Source organism: Lepisosteus oculatus, chromosome 11 (genome assembly GCF_040954835.1).
Source record: "Lepisosteus oculatus isolate fLepOcu1 chromosome 11, fLepOcu1.hap2, whole genome shotgun sequence".
Lineage (NCBI taxonomy): Eukaryota > Metazoa > Chordata > Actinopteri > Semionotiformes > Lepisosteidae > Lepisosteus > Lepisosteus oculatus.
This window is the reverse complement of record NC_090706.1, coordinates 10,689,662-10,709,960: the sequence shown is the minus strand read 5'-3', so window position 1 is coordinate 10,709,960 and position 20,299 is coordinate 10,689,662. Positions and strand designations below refer to the sequence as shown.

The 20,299-nt window shown below is 43.0% G+C and overlaps 1 protein-coding gene across 4 annotated transcripts in view; it reads right to left on the bottom strand.

Annotated features, from left to right (window-relative positions):
* The window catches only part of msrab (methionine sulfoxide reductase Ab), a 48,797-nt gene extending 31,537 nt beyond the window's left edge, over positions 1-17,260 (bottom strand). Inside the window, exons 1-3 of one of the 4 annotated variants that reach the window (XM_069195569.1) lie at positions 3,832-4,504; positions 733-850; positions 356-424 (exon numbers count right to left, since the gene is read on the bottom strand). In XM_069195569.1, the coding sequence (XP_069051670.1) occupies positions 356-374 (19 nt within the window). In that variant the 5' untranslated portion in view covers positions 375-424; positions 733-850; positions 3,832-4,504. Of the gene's footprint in view, positions 1-355; positions 425-732; positions 851-3,831; positions 4,505-17,054 lie in introns of those variants that run through there. The other 3 variants (XM_015349198.2, XM_006631451.3, XM_015349199.2) reach the window with 3 other exon arrangements.
* Between the last annotated feature and the right edge of the window lie 3,039 nt (positions 17,261-20,299).

Here is a 20,299-nt window from a genome sequence, read left to right as displayed (position 1 = left end):
AACAATCAAGCACATGTATCTCATCATCTCCCTTACTCTATATTTACTCCCTTTTAGTTGATCTCTGTATTCTTTCAAGAGAAGAATAAAACCTCCCCCTTTTGTGTTAGTGTTGTGCAGGTTTTCCTTGTTAATCCTCTCTTTATGCTTCCAATGATGAAGGCTCTTTAATAACAGCTAATGCAATCAGCCCGCATTGATCGAGCCCTGGAAACAAAAGCAATCTAAACGGAGTTAACAGACCCACTTGAGCCTGCTCTCGAGACAAGCTGCAGGCAGAAGCTCCTCGTGCAAAAGGGAAAGCAAACTGCAGGCACTGGGAAGTGCTCTCAGTGTCTGATCTTGTCTGTCTTACCGAACATGACCAGCTCCATCCCGTCAGGAAACGGCTCAACAGTGGGGTGGCCACTCACTGCGTGCTTTTCTGCGAGAAGAAAAGAAAAGACAAATAAAGAACTATGAAGCATTATAGAAGTTGGGATGAGGTAAAAAAGGGTCGTGTTGCTCTGGAATCAGACCAGAGAAGAGCAATTGGATACATTCCAGAGCTTAAGGGAATGCCCTGCACTGAAGAAGCTGAAATTCTAACTGCTTCATCCAGCCAGGGGGAGCTGGAGCCTATCCCAGCAAGCAACGGGCACAAGGCAGGATACACCCTGGATGGGCACACACAGACACAGACACAAACACACACTCACACCAGGGCCAATTTACAGAAGCCAAATAACCTACCAGGGTGTCTTTGGAATGTGGGAGGAAACCAAAGCACTCAGAAGCAACCCACACGAACATGGGGAGAACGTGCAAACTCCACGCAGACAGGTGTACAATTTCATCCAGGACCCCAGTGCTGTATAGGAGGGAGGGGGGCACACAGAGGGTCACCGGGCCCCACATCAGGTGAATAAAAATGAAAGATTAGCTCAGTCTCGACAGGGGCTCTGATTAAGCAGAATCAAAACAAGTGCTTTGTGTCATTCATGCTTAGATCATTATTTTGCTTTAACCTCTCTTGCGCTGTACCAATACCAACACCTTCCCACCACTATCTGGAGAGAAATGACCGATCATCCATGCTCTCTTCTTCTCCAGTTTATCCCACAGAGATCACTGCCCTCCCTGCCTGGTACACACTGTGGACACTGGGCCTGAGCTACAATGGGGCACTCACCCCCCTGCCCCCTCCTGCTCTTAATTTGTAGAATCTATAAAAACACAACCCGGAAACAGCAGACTGGGGGTAGTGTGATGACTGCCAGCCCTATTAAACTGGAATATTTTAAATCAAGCCAAACACAATCACAGATGTGCACTGGGATTAAAATAATCCACTCTATGCTGAGATCTCGGATTTGGCTATTGTTTTACCCATCACAGCACGAACCACATAAAACAGTATTTCGCATTTGCGGAGATGTTAAGGGATAAACTCGCATGATCCCCACGAATCCAAACAATGGGAAGGAAGCAATTTGTTTTTGTTTAGATGTTAATCGCTTGAGGTGCACTTTTTTTGACATTAAATGAAGCCATAGAAAAAAAAATCAGTATCCACCCCCACCTTTCTTAGTATGAGGAGGCCGAACGGAGACAAACCGCCAGGTCAGTGTTGCTGGACAGAAGGCTGACCTCTGAATCTCTCAGTTTGATTTAAAGCATGACCACCCCCAGCTGGCATGATGCACAGCAGGAAAACTGCTGGGGACAGAGCTCTAAAGACAAACACATTGGCCCATGTAAAGACAATCAAAACTCCGCTCTGGAGCATGCAACAGTTGTGAAATCACCAAGGTATATAAAATCCAAAAAGGAAGCAGAAATGAAAGACACTGTAAAGGCTTTCAGAACATGTTGAACTGCAGCTTACGAATAATTGATTAAAAAAGAGGAAGTCGTAAATTAATTATTTAAATCTAGAGCACAACATCAAAACTTCCTTTTTCAAGTAAGGATATTGTTTTGGGGGGGAGGAAGGGAAGCAGAGATGAGACCATTTTTGTAAAAAAAAGTGAGATGGTCAAATATTCTTTTGTTTCACAACCTCTGACCCTAAGGAATCGCCAACCCAAACCCAGAGGAAGAAATACAGAGTGTGCCTTTCTCCGCTTGCCCTTGTACACAGTGAGCTCAAGAAAGAGCTGAGCTGTGCTGCAGTGCTTGCCGAGATCACTGCAGGTTCACCGATACCAGCAGGTGACAGGAGTCACGTTTTTATGTCTCCCTGGCTGACTCAGTCCCCTCTACCCCCTGCACCATTCTGCAAGCAGCTCTCTGTAGGGCTGGAGGATCCTAGTCCCAGCTGGGCTAAAAGCAGACACAGCTCAGGCAGCTGTGGATGGAGGGGGCCAGGCTGCACTCTGAGCAGTGCCATTGGAACAGTGTCACTACCCCCACCATCCTGTATTTGATCTGGAGACCCATTTTCGCCGTGCTGGAACTCGAGGCTGAAACTCGTCTCTTGAGTTCGTTTAAGTTAATTTAACTAAAACAGCAGCCTCCAAAAGGAAGTTTACTGTGACAGACGTTTACAATCCAACACCACTTGAAAAGTGTCATCATGTACAGCGACAACCAAGCACAGAGAGATAAGGAATGATGAGCCTCTGAGAAGCTACTGTAACCACTGGCAGACCACACAACTACTTTTCAGAAGAGAACTGTCTTCACAAAATTAATACATACATACAGCATGTTATATATTTTGCCGAAAACATAAAGCAAGCAGGCATGATAAATGACACAAAGAGAGCAAATGTTAAATTTGCAAGACAAGACATAAAATAAAACTTCTTCATGTATTAGGTATTAATTATTCAGCAGCCTGATCTATTAATTATACTAAGCCTGTAATTAAATGGTTTGGCCATGCTGTAAAAACTGGAGTTACCAACCTGCAGACTTGCCTTTTACGCTGTTTCACAATTCCAGATAAACTGACTGATCAAAGGCAACACTCAATCCCTTACATAAAAATGTGCTATAATAAGACATATTCATTAACTACAGCTCGTAATTACAAAACAGCTTAAACCATCCCATCTCAAAAAATACTGTCATGCCTGGTGTTCAGTCAAGTGCAGAAAAGGCTACAGTTTCTTCGGAATATTAAGGGAAAAGTCATTCACTTAACGAAAAGGTATTTGTTTAGGCTGCTCTGTAAATCACTGCTGATAATGCATGCATTGTATTTAATGAAAGCACAGCATATCAAGGATGCAAAAAGACCAAATTTAAGGATGTAAACTGCTCAGCTGTTAGAAAGAAATCATGCTGGTCAATACTAGTCCTTTGATTCCCATTTATTAAAGAAATTTAACTGAAAAACCATTTACCAAAAACTGCATGTTGAAAAAGAGCCAGGGAAAATAATAAATACTGTAGATTAAAATATGCTGGCACACGGCCACTTGAATGCAAGGTGAAGCTTGCCAGTTTGTGCACGAAAAAACTGGCAACAAATGTGTCTGCACTTTTTTTTTTTTCCCGAGCTAGAAAAGATGGCAGACAATCTGCTGACTTCAGCCATGAAAAACAAAGAACAGGAACGTTTGCTGGGAGCAGAGGCAACATGCAACAGATGATAAAAGCAATAACTAGCCAAAGAACCCTCTGAAAAATGGTGGTTTCCAGCTTGCTCTTTCCTGAAACGCAAAGCGGATCCAATGTCACACGAAAGAATGCCCCCAGTGTCTGCCAAGCTGTGTGTTACTGCTGCATTCTCCCAGTAACACACCCACCTACCCACCACCACGGCACACACACACACTTCCCCTGCCTCTCCTCCTTCAGTACTTCAACTCATAGTCGGCTCTCCACCACCAGCATACCAACCTCTGCAGCCGGCATCTCTCCCAGTCAGCCTTGGCAGCCCTCCAGCCTGTGCCAGTCTTTGGTCTATTCAGTGCTCAACTGTTCCCTTGCCAGTCAATACAGTGCCAAACAGCAAACAACAGGGGAGAACAAGAAGAATAAAACAGAGGGAGCGAGAGAGAGAGAGAGACAGAGAAAGACAGCGAGAACGAGAAGCCTTTTCATTTCAAACTTGAGAGGCAGGACAACAGCATCTTTTTTTTTTTGTAGTTGTTGTTTGTTTCCCAGCGATAAACATCCACCGGACATCTTCCCAGGGACAGCGAGACGGCCAAGTGGCATCATCCGTTTTTTTTTGTTCACCTTTCCGGAATTTCTACAACCCAACCCCATCCACCACCACCAACCACAACCAACACCAGCCAGCACATCCCCGCTGCCCCCTGCACCACCCCCACCCCACGGGATCCTTCTCTTTTATCTCTTCCTCGGACGACTCTCGTTCCAGCCTGGCACCGTCTTTGTGCGACCCTCCTACCACTGCCCACGCGCTCTCCCAACACCCCCCTCCCTCCCCCCACCACTACCACTGCCGAAATCCAGGACAAGTGGAACCGAATCCAAGAAAAGCCAGGGTCCCTGTCCGTCCCCTTCCTCAAACAGGAATCTCCCCCTTCCTGCCTTTAGTAACAGCCTGGCTCTGGGCAGAAATGGAGGCTTGCTTTCTTATATGGCACCCACCCCACCGTGACAGCACAGCATCATGGGATACCGATCATTTTGGGGAAGGGTGGGGGGTTGGGGGGGGGGGTGGGAGAGAGGAGAGAGGGGTGAGGAAGGTGATGTTTGAGGTAGGAGGTAAGAGGTAGGTGTTAGCAAGAGAGGGGTGAGAAGGAAAATTGTGTCTATTTTCTTGACTGTTTGGCATTGAGACAACGCAGGAGCACTGCTGCAGAGAAGCTAATGAGCGCAGAGTACAGAAACCTGATCTGTAATCTTCTCACAAACAAAGGCTGCTGCCAGTTTCTTTATTTGCTCGTTTGTTCAGTCTGATTCGGGATAGTCCACCGGGGCAGCCTGCTCTTGCGGAGACAACCTGTTGCCACACTGTGGAGTCACAATGGCGAAGTCGGCTCTGCTCGGGCAAAAAAAAACCCAAAAAGAACAAAAATGTGTTTCCGCACACGTGTCTCGGAATGCCGGTTGTGTTTTAAGTGTCTGCAAGGAAGCTTGTGCTGGTGTGAGGGCTGCCCTAGAACTGTAAAGTTTTTTTTTTTACATGAACGAACCAAAAATGTGGCCACTGTTCATGGTAGGACACAAACTCTCAACCCTACGTGCCTTCTTCAGGTTACCCCACTGCAACTCAGCTGAAGCACACAAGAGAAATCTGCACGGGAATGAGCAACCCCAACTTTTTGAACACAAAGGCTTTCTGTTCCAAAGTCATGCTAAACAGATCTGCTGCCAGAGCCAGAGCGTGTGACACTCCTAAACGAGAGATCGACAAGGAGGAGGGAGTGGCTGGAGCACACTGCCTTTCAGCTTCACCGGATTGCCAATCCGGCGATTGTTTTATCAATGCAGAGAAGCAACTTCCTGAGAGGGTCTGTAGGTGTTTCTTCACATAATACCTTGTGCCCTGCTAACAGGGATATTTGAACCCACACAGATACAATAAGGATTCTGCACAACTTGTTTCCAAAGAACAGATTGGGGAACTAAATCTATGTCACACAATTCTTCAGGGAATCCCACGGTGAGCTGCTGTTATGCATGATCAGCAAGTCAAGGTACAAAGTCTTGATTCATGGTGAGACTGTAAATCTTCACACAAAGAACAGCATACAGTACTAAAGAGACTCTTCACGCAGACTTTATGACCTGGGCTTGTTTATCGTAAAGTCAGTCACAAGAAATATTGCCCCTCAACCACTGTCACACATTTACCCTGCATTATTTTATTATGATGAGAGCATAAAGAAATACCTTTTTTTTCCAGAATTGCACGAAAGGTATTAACTCAAGTTGTTTGTTTAAACAAAACAAAGGAATAGATGTAGTTCTACACAGTGTTAAAGGAAACACAGAGCAATGAGTAATACTCTCATTACCACATGTAACTCTGGGCATTTAGGCCAAAAGGTTTCCAATTCAGTCTTTTCTGAGCAGAACACCTTTTGCTACATGTTTGCAGTATCCCATAAACGTTCTCTTGCAAACTCTATGCAGGATCTGAGATGGATTTGCCAGTCAGCCACACAGGCCATCCCTGAATGGTGACCAAGATGTTGTTAACTCAAAGACATTTTCTCCCAGCAACTGAACTGTGTAGCTCTTTAGAAGTTGCCACGCCTCACTGTAGCATCTCTAACCTCTTTTCTCCTTGTGTTGTTGTTATACTTGGAGAGACACCATGATCTAGGCAGTGTGTAATACACCTTCCACTCCTTCATGACCAGCCTTATCAGGCACAAGGGCATATTGGATGTCTTTCAAATTCTTGTTACACTCTTCTCTTGAGCTGTGCCTTCCTATAGCTTTGAGTTGTTTTGAAAGCTCATTCCTCTTTATGGTTGAATCTCTCTTTGCAATTCACTTCCTGACTGAGGTAGCACAGCAAAGGGTTTGGACACTTGCAATCCTGACTTTTCCATTTTTATTTCAAATCATCTGTTGACTTCTGTTAATCTTGCATTGATTGTGTGGAGTAGTTCGTGTATTATTAATTCCTACCTCAAAGTGTCATGATTACAGGTTTTAAAGCAACAAAATGTAAAACATGTGTAAGGGACTAAATACTTTTGACCTTAAGACCTTGAACAGAAGGCACTTTATACAAAAGGTTGTGGGAGTATGGCACAAGCTACACGCTACCCAGCCATATTATTAAAACTGATACTCTGGCTTCTTACAGATGAGCTCTTTCGATCAGTTCAATGGCCCCCTCTCACCTGTAACCCTGCAATGGACTATCATAAACTCTTAGTTTAGAAAATGTTACAGAAATTGGGAAAAATCTCCACTGTTTAGCCTTTTTGTATAAAGGTGAAACAGATGGGGCCCCGATACAAAGCTGCATTCCTGCATTAACAACATACAGAGAATTGCAGGCATCCCACTCAAAGACACACCAAATCCACTATGACACTTGACAGGGCAAAATATCCCCTTTTGCTATGAGTTTATAATCAGTAACTCAATCAAATCTCTGCCAAACCTGCAAAACAAAACCTCAGACACAAATACATGACTAGTTACAACATGGGAGTACTGATGTTTCTTGTTTGAGTTACAGTAAGTGTACTTGCTATAATAATATGCATCATCAAGCTTTAAAGTTAGGCTGAACTGTGGGTTAACAAGCAGTATCATAAGAAGCCTCTTAGTCCTACGTATTTATGAAAATTGACTGATTATTAACGTATTTTATGGAAGAGCATCATAAAAACAAAAAAATATATAGTGCCACAAGCCATCTTTCAGATGAGCAGTTTTTGGCATGGAAGCCAATGTTAATAGGCGGTTAAAATTGCCCAGCTCTGTTTTAATGACTTTTTTGATGCAGTTGTTTTTGCTGTTCCTCACGTCTTTTTAGCGTTTGGTGCCAGACCTCCAAGGCTGCAGCCTTACTATTACATCATCTGGTGTCAAGGGCATCTACTCAGGACCTGGAACAGACATCTCTGACGCAATGGACAAATCCTAAGACTAGATTTCTAAGAGGCAGAGGTATTGGGAATCTTGGGGAGAAATGTTACCACCACAGTCTATGAGACCAGTATTAAAACTGAGAAAGTGCTCTCATATGGACCCAAATCTCTGATCATTGATAGTGGATTTTAATTTGTCAACATTTCCTCTCCTTGTTGTGCACCAGCCTTGCCTGTGCTCTCCCGGGCACCTGCAGGCTCACAGTGTTTTCATGAGACTCCATCAGAAGCCTTAATTCTGCTGCTGGATTCAAATAAGCTGTGTAGCACCCAGGATGCACGTTCTTTCTTCATTACTAGTGCGCCTTATACAAGCCCACTATGGAACCAGAATTTTCAAGTATGGAGGTTGCCTCAACAGGAACAAGTTATTGTTTCAGTTTCACTTCATGTCAAAAAAGCTCAGAGGGCACCCCTAAAAATACTCACTGATGATCCCCCAAAATGTAAAAACAAATCCACTACGAAACTTGACAGGGCAAAATATCCCCTGCTGTGAGCTTAACATCACTATTTCAGTCATTAAATCTCTGCCAAACCTGCAAAACAAAACCTCGCACACAAATATGTTAATAGTTATAAAATGGGAATACTGATGTTTCTTGTTTGAAATACAGTAAGTGTAAAGTGAGATGTAAGAGTGTGATGGACAGGTGCTGTGCTGCTTCTTCAGCTGCTGTGACACACTGATTCATCTCACATTAGCACAAAGCTCCTGACTACTCGCTGCTGAACGAGAGAAGGACAGAATGTCATCCCTGATTGTGCCGGTGGCATTTCCATCACTGCTCCACAAGCCTCAAACAATCAATCACAAGAATCAATATCACAATGGGGCAGAACCTTCATCTGCCGAGCCTAATGTACTCAAGAGAAGAAGATACTTTACAACCCACTGCCAGCAAACTCTGCCGGCCTGTGATGTCACTTCAGTGGACTGCAGTCGGGCACGGTATGAATGATCACGTGCTCTAAGAGTAACCGAATGGACAGGAGCAATGGTTGCTTTTGTATGAGACTACAGTAAGACCAATGTTTAAATTAGGCATGGGTCTTAAGTTAAATTGAATTACTTCAATCAATCCTTGTAAAAACATTTACACACCCCAGACTTACAGACAGATGTCTTTCTCTCAGTAGGGAACAACCACTCACAGACTGTTTGCACAAAGGGAAATGTAGGCAACATTACAAAGCCGTGACCTTTGAGTATCAGCTTTGGTGAAATCTTATGTCCATCAGAACGCTTACAAACGAGAGGAGGCCATTTGGCCCATATAGTCCGTGAGGTGGTTAGCAGTCATTTGATCCAAAGATCTCATCCAGACATTGTTCGAAATGGTCCAGGGTTTAACATGTTCCACCCTACCACAGTTCTTTGTGAAAAGAAGAGCCTCCTGTTCTCCTGTTTTAAATGCAATTCCACATCATTTCTACAGATTCCTGTTGTGAAGAAGTCAGTTTTTGTTTGGAGATGTCAGTACCTTTGAAGAGTCCGACTACTGAAATCAAGTCCCTTTGTCACCTCCTCTGTTTTAAGATTCACTTCTTTATGCCCCTCAATGTCCTCAAAATAGGACATTCCTGTATCTTGTCACACTTTTCTGGATTCATTCCAGTGCTGCCATACCCTCTTTGTAAGGCAGTTACCAAAATTGAGCACAACATTTTAAATTAGGTTTTACCAATGCATCCTACATTTTTATCACAATTTTCTTTGAGACAAATTCTACTCTTTTAACTACATATCCTAAGATTTTGAACCCAGGAGTCAGCATTACCAGGAGAGCAGCTTCTTTGTGGTGTCTCTATAGCGACTGACATTGCAAATTCAAACAATTCAAGATTACAAGGTCCTCCAAAACTGAGAGATGCTCTTTTAACTCTTTATCTTCTGTACAAAGACAGAACAAACACCTACTCACACCCTATGTGACTGACGGATGTTAGTTAATGGCGGACACTTCAAGTACAAGTACTGATCATTTCTGCAGGGGTGCCAACAAGCAGATGAAACTTCCACATCAAACCAAGCTTTATCCCTTTATCCCTTCTGGTGTTTGCTTGCTTGGGGGTTGTTTTTCTAAAATATTTAAGTATATTATATAAGTTACCAATCCCTTTTAAATGCTGAACCCTGCAGTAAGCTCTTACTGCAAGATGCAATGAGATCAAATGCTGGTTTATGCAGGAGCTAGGAAAGAAAGAGACTGCTGGGCATCTTTCCCATTCTCTGAATCAGAAGCAGTATCCTAGCAACCTTTCTCCGTTGCCATGGTGAGATCCAACCCCCAACCCCCCCCCCCCTGCGTCCTCCATCCCACTTGCCATTTTAACTGCTGCAGTCAGCAAGATGGAGTCCTCTGAGCTGGCTCCTCCTAAAACAGTGCAGCCTCATTCCAATGCAGCACTGGCCCAGCACTGCGCCTGCTTCTCTGAACAAGCAGCCGCCCTCAGAAACAGGGCGCCTGACAACACACAGGAGGTATGCGGCCTCGGTGGACGCTGTCTCCTCCAACCCTCCACCACCACCCTCAGCAAGCCTCCAGGTGTCCTTTACCTGAGTGCCTTATCGCATTCCAATACACAAGCTGCAATTGAGCGCTGCACTGTCCCAGCATTCAGGCATTCACAAATAAACCGTCCCCCCCTTTATAAAAACTCTCACACGCATTTGTCACTCTCAGCTTTTCCTTTCTGCTGTCCTTCCACGCCCGGTCTTCTCAAGAGTGTTTTTAAGCTATGTTTCCTTTAGGGTGTTTTAATGCAGAGCCCCGTGAGCTGGGAGTCAGGGTTATCTTCAATTCAGTGTAGCTGGGCCTGAAAGATGCTAACTGTAGGTGAAACAAGAAAAGCTTACAGTTCTCATTTAATCCTTTACTTCACCAGATAAGTCATCCATCCATTTCCTAATCGCTTTATCCAGTCCGGGGCTGCGGGGAACCCAGAGCCTATCCCCACTAGCAACAGGTGAAAGGCAGGGCCTGCTCTGGATGGGACTCCAGTGCATCGACGGACTAGATAAGTCAATTGAGAACAAATTCTCATTGACACTCATTACCTGGAGAGTACGTTTTATACAATGGGACATTTACTAAAGCAATCTGAGTGAAGCGCCTTTCACCAACAGCACCCTTCTTGGAAATTGGTGTGGTGGCACTGGGGCTAAGGATCTGCGCTCGGTGCTGGAAAGTTACCGGTTCATACCCCATGGCCTGTAGAGGAATCCTACTCCGTTGGGCGCCTGAGCAAGGCCCTTAACCCCCAACTGCTCCAGGGGCGCTGTATAAATGGCTGACCCTACGCTCTGAGCCCAAGCTTCTCTCCCTGTCTGTGTGTTTCATGGAGAGCAAGTTGGGGTATGCGAAAGGACAAATTCCTAATACAAGAAATTGTATATGGCCAATGAAGCGATCTTATCTTAATTTGAACCCATGACCCTCTAGTCTGGTTCAACTACTCTGTTCCGCTGCCCTGGTGCACAAGAAAAGCCCCTGTGGGTCATCCCTTTCCAGTGACGTGTATGTGCATTTGAAGACTTTTTAACATAAATATTTTGGCTTTCTCTTTAGGAAAAGTGACACAGCAGGTCTCCTGAGATAGATCAGACAACAAACACAAATTCTAAAATAAAAACAAATGAAACCCTATAATTGGTAATGTACTCTATAAACAGTAATTCTTAACATTAGTAGTACACTATCTGTGACCCTATCTTCATGCTGTGACTTGACTGATTGACTCAAAGACGTATTTTAACATCACAGTGATCCACCATTTAAACGCACCCTGATCAATTTTCTGTCCTGATCAGGGAGAGACACAGTCACATGTTAATTCTGGAAAGCTGATTTGAAGGCAACAATTGCAGAAAAAAAAAATCAGTGTGAGCCGGTGACCTATTTTACTTCAGCAGATACAGAAAGTTTTCATTTCTGCAATGCAAAGCTTTCATTTCTTATTTTAGTTTAAGTTCTCTAATTATGTTGAAGAAATGGTCTCAGAAATATTTTTAATTCTACTTTTTTTCTATTTTAACACACAGTGCTCGTTTCACAATTGTGTGCTCTACTACAATGACTGAGCAGTGCTGGAAAAAAACAAGCAGATATTTTTTTCTAAAAGTAGGTTCTATTAAAAGTTCAGCCTGTACTCTAGTCCCACTGGGGCTAAATGTGCAATGCACCATTGTATAGAGAGACTATGGGAAATGGGAAGAGACCACTGTACACAGAGATAATGACCCTGAGGACAGACCTATGAGATAGACCGTTGTATACAGAAATGACAGCCCTATGAGATGGATCACTGTATACAGAGATGATAGTCTTATGAAATGCACCACTCTATACAGAGACTAAATCCTATGAGATAGGCCACTATATACAGTACAAAGATGTCGGTGAGATGGACCACTATATGCACTGATGACAGTCCTATGAGAAGTATCAGTATATACAGAAATGACAGCCCTGTGCAACTGATGACAGTTTACAGATAAGAGTGCTATGTAATGGGTGACTGTATACAGAGATGGCAGCCCTATGTAATGGATCACTGTATACAGAGATTATGGCCAACAGTGAAACTTATGTTAGATATGCAAACCATGAGCTTGCTGTTTTCTCCATCTCCCGCTCCACGTTTATAGATTACACTGACAGAGAACAGTGAGCACTGAACAAATCATCATACCTTCTATATCATAGCGTTATGTTTTTTGGGACAGAGACAAGCCTTCCAGATCACACCTGTCCCCAGTCCCTGCAAATGGCAGAATTTATTAAGGCTTACTACTCACCTTCAGTATCACAGTGACAGGTTTTAATTAAGTATGTTCTAATACTACCAGAAGCAGGAAGTTGCTGATGTCATTTGCTTATTTTGTTATCCTGAAGGCAACAGTCCTGTGGCATAATCCAAATATCTTTATTTAAATTCCATTAAAATCGGGATAACTCTTTCCATCACTTTTAACTTTGAAAATGTGTAGGTATTTAATCAAGAGTAGCTTTAACTACAATATTTAGCTGGGGTTGTGCCCAAAATCTTATAATGAGGTCAGATCACTTCTGCTGTGAAGACTTTTGACTTTATAAGACTATATTACAGGATCATGCAAGTATAGATCAATTAATGTTCCTCATTCTTAAAAGTTCAAATGGCAGAGCAAAGGGGTTGGTAACAGCTTTGATTACAGAAATGTAACCATTTGATTTGGTGATTTGCAGTTCTATGATTCGTTTCATACAGAAAAGAGTCATGTACACTAATGAATGTACCCTGTATCTGTACTGCTTTGAAATAAATGGTCTTCCACCATTCAGATGTACACAGCTTGGAAAATGATAGAGAACATAAAGCAAATCCATGTTTGAGGAAATGCAGCCTGTTGGAACCATAATTTCATATTAATAAAAAGTGACCGATCCTTTCAAACTCAAAGGGCAGTCTGCAGATCAGTCAGGTGGAAGCAAATTTTCATTAAGCAAAGAACGCATGCTAATTATTACGTACAGTCTATCACTCATTTCAGCACTTACCGTGCTTTTCTTGAAAGAGTCATGGAATCACAAGTCTACCTTAGCCCCCCAAAAAACTATTACCACCCTGGATAAAGCTGAGCAAAAAAAGCTGTATGAAATAAAGAACACAGGTAATGAGCTATGTTGTAATTTTCCCAACATGTGGAATAAATTTGACTTTGATAAGGATTCAATGAAAGCAGACAAAATCACACATTTCTCAAATTACACATTTATTTCTCAAAATTAAGTGCTACGATTATTGGTACCCCTGTTTTCAGAACTTTGTGCAGCCTCCTCTTGCAAGGACAACAGCACTGAGCCTTTTTCTATAATGGTTTTGGAGGTTAGAGAACACATTGGGAGGGATCCTATACCATTCCCCCCTACAGGCTCTTTCTAGATCCTTGATATCCTTTGGGCTGAGCTGATGGACTGCCCTCTTCAATTTGAATTCAAGCCACAGGTTTTCAATGGGGTTCAAGTCTGGAGACTGATGTGGCCATTGCAAAATCTTGATTTTACTGTCATTTCTCTATGGGTTGTAATGTGTTTTTAGGGTCATTGCCTTGCTGGAAGATCCACCTGCAGCCAAGTTTAAGCCTCCTGGCAGAAGCAACCAGGTTTTTGACTAAAATGTCCTGGTATTTGGTAGAACCCATGAAGCCTGAGACCTTGAGAAAGGCCTCAGGACCAGTAGAAGCAGAACAGCCCCAAAATATCAAAGATTTAGCACCATACTTTCTACGTAGGTGTGATGTTCTTTTCTGCTTACATCCTTCTTTCAGCACCCAGTTTCAATCCAAGCACTAATGACATTTAGCAAACTCCAGACACTGATGTTTGTTGGTTGCTCTTGATGACAGATTTTTTTTCTGACTCCCCATTCACATAGTCTACTGTCATGGAGGTGGTGTCTACCTGCAGACCGGTGACCCTGAAATACAACCAAGCTGTGTATTTCTCCAACTGTGGGCCCTGGGTTCCCCTTTGCCTCCTGAACCATCCTTCTCCTTGTATCCTCTACCAGGAAACTTGACCACTGTTGCAGTGGTTTTATCTTCTTAATCATTGGTCTAAATGCAGTAAGAGATATATTTCATTTTTGTTTTTATTTTTTTGTACCCATTACCTGATTTATGAAGGTCAACAACCGTTTGTCTTTTTTCATTGACAAGATCTTTGCCTTTCCCCATGGTGATGGGTGACGAAAGGATCTCACATGCATGTTACCTCACATGCATTTGTAGACTCCAGGGGAACAGGAAACCATGGAGAGAACATAGTTCTTTAAGACTGAAATGAACATAAATGTTTATTAATGTCAATGTAGCTTTAATTTTGTTGGATTATATTTATAAGAATCTTTAGGGTTGCCAATGACACCAGTTTTTTGAAAAATAAAATTATTACTTGTAAACAATATTGTTTTCTCTGAGCACTAGAATACAAGAATGTTTTCTGAGCATAAAATACAGCTCGTTACCCTTGTTTATTTTATACAGAAGTTTTAGCTCATTTTTATCAAGGGTGCCTATACTTTTGTAGGGGACTGTACATGTGGACAGACACCGTATATTTAGGAACACTGGGTCAATTCCTTTTACACAAGTGAGTTTTGCACATACATATGATAAAATCCACCAGAGAACAACCATAAAGTGCAAAATGCATTCACTGCGAACATTTACTGAGGAGTAAATGGAGTCACTGCTGCTCCACTGAGTGACCAATGGGGAGCACTTTGTAGCGCATAACAAATCCTTGGTAAGACGCAATTGAAGCTAAAGCCTTCCGACTGCAGATAGATCACAGCACGCCACCACACATCTCTCAGCAAGAAGCATGACAGAGACTCAGGCCAGGTTTCACACAACACTAGGAAGACGCAAATGTAATCTATTATTTAGAATCATATTAAACGACGGGCTCATGACAGCAATGGCCAAAAGGACCACAGCCTCTCCCTCACCCCCTCCCCCGCCCCTCTTCCCTCCCTCCCAGTTAAAGACAGAGACAGATGTCCACCACGCACTCCCAGGGCTGCTCTGACAGACTGTTAGGAATTTATTACAGGGCAGAATCATCACGCGCGGAACGCACAGATGGGCTTTTGGACAGCGGAGCGTTGCAGAGCTCAATAATTGTTTTATTAGCTCTGAGACCTTTTAACGAGGCCAAAGCATGGAGGCAGAAGCAGCTCTTCCCCTGTAACATTTTGGAGCCTCTGAAAAGCACAGCCCCCAGAGAAGTTCGGCAGAGAAGTAAAGTCGTCCCCGCAGAAAAAAGGCCCAGAAGGAGGGACTGGTAGCGTTTGGGCGGTCAGAGGCTGGAGCAATCCTGGCCATTTTGGACCACCCTAAGGGTACTGCAAAACTCCGCACCGAGGAGCCACAACAGACACCCTGGGTGTCATTGTCTGGCCTTGGGCTTCCTTCTGTGGGCATCCTGTCTCTCTGCCTATGTGTTTCAGGCAAGATGACTGGCAAAGGGCCCTGGCACTAGGTGGCACTGTCAAGGCCATGATGGCTTATGCTGAAAGGAGCCTACCCTATGATGAATTCACTAACACAGGAACAGCATGTCAAGAGACCCAGCGCTAAGAGTACAAGAATGAAACACCCCCCTGCTCAGGGTAGTTCTCTTCACTTACTTAACGGCACTCGTGTGTGACTAAAATATGGCCTAGCCAGCTCCAGCAAAGCACAAGGTGAGCCGCAACTTAACACGGCCTAGCATGCAAGTCAGACTGCGAAAGAAAAAACTGTTCACCTCCACAGGAAGGATGGAGCACATCGTGCTTTCAACAAATGAGGCACAAGAAATACACAACAGTGGTCTTGTCTTAACCCTAAGTCTGTTTTGATCTATGGTGAGGAACCTGTTGAAACTGAGTACAATAAAATGTGAATATACACAGATGAAAAGCTCATTTGCTAATGTATTAAAGGCCTTAAGAACCAGCTGTGAAACACTGTCCAGTATATTATAGGACCCAGTAACGTATGTAAGAGATCTCTAGAAAGTTGCACATTGGGTATCCAGTCTCTAGCTTGTTAATTTACTGGAACATTTTAAGTATAACTCACTAGAATGTTTACTAATAACTAATAAAAAAATACTTGAATTCTTTATATGAAGAACTAGGTAGTGTCTTCCAAGCACTTACATATGACATATTCTATTCTTTGTATACTCCATGTGTTATCTCAGCACTCATGCTGGATTCAATTATATTTAATGTGATTCAAAAGAAGGAGCTTAAAACATTGATGGGATTTAGTCAGATCTAGGGTTGTGCCAAAATCCATCAGAATGCACACATACAGTGCTTCTCCTAAAGGATTTATTTATTACACATAATGGGTTAGTGCATAACTTTGTTTCTGTTGCATGGTCTCCAAGTTCTGTCTGCACTTGTAACTTCAAGCGCTCGGTTTATGGCAGCTGTCCACGCTGCGGAGCTACGGGGCTGCATGGTATTGGCAACCTACCGTGAGCAGACCCTGGGCAAGAGAACAAGGGCTTGTAGTCTCATCGGGCACAGAACCCAGGACTCACAGGAAGCATATGCTACATAACTAGCAAACACAGAGGCGTCCCAAGACTCTTGCGTGCAAACAGTTCTGAGTGATCGTATTAATTACAGATTTTGGACAGTGATGAAACAGTTGCAGAAAATAACACTTTGTGTGTCTTGTACTAAGGAAATGATCGCCGATTGTGCCCAAATCGAACAAGCAAACAACACGGGACATTACCGCTTTAAATAAAAGTTGCATAGGTATAAAAGAAGCTGCCGACCGCTAGGTAGCTGCCTCTCATTGTGATTGCAATAAAGAAAAAAAACATTTTGTAGCCACAACATTTGCAACTTAGCACCTTTGATCCAGTGTGAGCATGTGGCTATTGGTCGCTATAGCCGGGAAAGGGAACTTCGTGACAGCAGAAACTCAGCGTAGCACGGAAATCAAAACCGATGTGTGTATTACGAAAGCGTGTTTACCTGAAACAACCATTTTGTCTGGCCTGCCTTTTAGGGCTTGCTCTTTGCTGGGCAACTGAGTCTTCGCTGCCATGTCTGCGAGCTGGCAGCGGGCGAGAGGCGCTGCTAATAGCGGAATGACTCCGAACCACAGCAACATGGCAGCGGGACTCGGCCGGAAGCGTCACTCCATTTACATCAACGCAGAGGAAAAGCAGCAGCGGAACCCCACGAACATGAATATTCATAGTTTACCGGAAGTTCGGCATCTGAATGTTAATTAGCTGGTATTACATTCTGCTTTGAGAGACCAATACACTCTTCGCTGTAGAAAAGAGAATAATAAATAGCAACATTAAAGACATTTTGTGGGGTGTGTGAAAATGAACTGGTGTGGTGTCAGTGTACATGGTTCGCTAAAAAGCGATTTTGAGAAAAGCGAAGAGTCTTCCACTGGTATTTGCAATGTCCTTTAACATTCTGTATACGCTGAAAATGAAAATAGTGGAAATTCTGCTCTGAAATCATATTCAGTACATTACAGCGTATTAGAAATGACTTGTATTGTCCACATTCTGACAGAAATCGATAGTTCCACCAAAAAAGCGATTGAACTGCAAGTTTCAGTGGGAACTCAGTTTCAGTTTCAGTGAGCACACAATAGGTCGTTCTTTATAGAAGTCATTCTGTGAGCACATTTGCCTACATATGACAAGTTGACATTGAGTAGTAATAGCTGGGATTTCCATACAAATTACCAGTGTGCATCCAATGTTTTTCATGTTTGCTTTCCAAACAGTTTCACTTCAAAAGTCTTTTTTTTAACAGCTCAAGGTCAAAGTTCCTTTTCTTTGTCTCTTCTGGAAGTGGGAAGACAAACATCTAAATACACAAATACACAACAAGGCCGAAGGAGTATTGAACAAACAGCCCAGCCAGACTGCTGGTCTAATGTTTGGATATGTTCCTGGGATCAATAAGCTACTAGCAAACAAATGAGTAAGACGGGCTGTGTGGCCCTCCTCTCATCTGTAACGTTTCTTATATCCTTAGGAGTAAAGAAAAAGAAAACACTCATTATGTCCTCTTGGCCTGACGCAGCTCACTGTGCTCCAGCTGTGCGGAATGGAAGTGAAATTCCGCACAGGCAAAAAGGAAAGATCTAGTATTGTGGAAAGAAAAACATAATTGAAGTTGAGCAAGGATCTAAAATGTTCCAAACAAGAGGCCATTCAGCCCAGCTAACGTGTTAGGCAGTTAAAAAACGAATGAATTTGAGGATCGCATCTGGCAATTTCAAGAAAGAAGCCAGGGCATCGGCTTCTTTCAACAGCATGTCTGGGTAGCTTGTTCCATGCTCCCACAACTCTTTGCATAAAAATGTGCCTTCTGTTCTCAGTTTTAAATGCATTCCCACATAGCATCTACTCATGCCCTCTGGTTTGTGTTTCACTGTTCATTTAGAAGAAAATGACATACAGTTAAAGTGCAAAGGAGGCTATGTGAGAGATGAGTGAAATGTTGGGGAACGTAAGCAAGAAATTAGAGGGAATACAGCGGAATTCAATTCATCAGGTGAAGACACAAGTTTATATCACATCTATATTTCTACTGTATAGTCAGGTGCTTTCAGTTATCAGATGTGTGCTAGCGAGTGTGTATGTGCCCCCTCCTGCTTTGGCGTAATAGATGCAGAAGACAGATCTCCTACCTCGCATAACGTACACACAGAAAAAAAACAGAAGAGCTCAGTGCAGCTCTAGAATTAAGGAAGGGGCTTGCCACTAAGTCTCACAGCACAATAGCTCCCAACTGTCCTGAAACAGGTTCAGACTTTAACAGGTTCAGGTACCAGATGGGAGGTCCTTTATGGAGGGTTTGATGACCAATCAGGAATACGAAATCCTGCTAGCCTGAGCCCCGTGTCTGTGTGTCCTGGTGTATTATATGATGTTTTCCCTGGCCGTCCTGAAAGAACTCCAGTGCGGTAAGGACAGAGCCCCTCCTAACCTGTCTTCTGAGACCTTGCAGCAGTGACAGAAAGCAGGGAAGCTGAAATAAATGGTACATTCCCCAGGTTCGTGTTCTGCACTCATTTTGTTTCTTTTCAAAACAAAACATAGAATAGTAATAGTGATACTACCTTAAAATCCTCAATTTTTAATCAGTAGAGCAAAATCCAGTTATTACAGGGGATAGCTTAGGCTGTACATGCAGGTAACAAAGCTCTACAGGACACTGCCCAGATGACAACAACAAGCATAAATACAAAGTGAGTTCATGTCCTGACTAATTTATATTTATTCTGTTTAAAAGCTGGACGTCCTTCTGTTCTCCTCATCACGGCATTATTCTACCCATATGATGTAATGAACCTGAAAATGTTCTCTCCTGTTTACGATAAAAGATACACTTATCAACATGCACCATGCTGGAGGCATTGTTAATAGTGCTGTAGTTAATTCAGTTCTTAGACCTTTTTGGCACACAATTTGTCCAAAAAATAGGCCTATTTTCTTCCAAGTGTATTTCCTTCTGTGATACAATCAACATCAGCCTCAAGAAAATAAAAATCAATATTCCATTCTAACCCCAGATCACATAGACATTCTCAGTTTGGCCTGTTCATCTTCTATTTTTAAAGGAATGACTTTTGATTATATTTCAGGCCTTAATGCAAACCATCTTAAATGAAAAAAACGACAACAAAATACCTCGATCTGTTTATAGTGAGTGTGTCACAGAAGAGAAGACATCCAAACTCATTGTTTGCAGGGTTAGTTATCCTCAAGAAATTCCTTCCCTAAATTTGGTTGATTTTCAAGTAATAATAATCACAGGCCATTAAAAAAGCATCATGCCTCTCCACAGGGGGCTCAAGAGTGGGGCAGAGGCGGTGTCATTAAGGCAGCGAATTCCACTGTGGCAGGGCCGAATCTTGAATGAAATTAATCACTGAATCAGGGACTGGATTGCCAGCGCAAAAACTACTGATTCAGGTCAAAGGACCGCAAAGAGAATTTTAAATGCGTCCAAGAAGGACAATGGGAGCAAAGAGGACTCAACTAAATGAGACCCATGGACGTCCCTTGTAGGTACAAAATCTGATTCATCAGCTGCACTGGAAATCTGGGACTTTTAGAAGGGCCTTCCTCCCCACCCGTGATCCCCACCCAAATACACAGGTTTCCTTTCTAAACGCGTCCAAAAAACTGTTGGTTAATGTACGGCTATGCTCTTTGCTTCCTCTACGAGCCCAGCCTGCA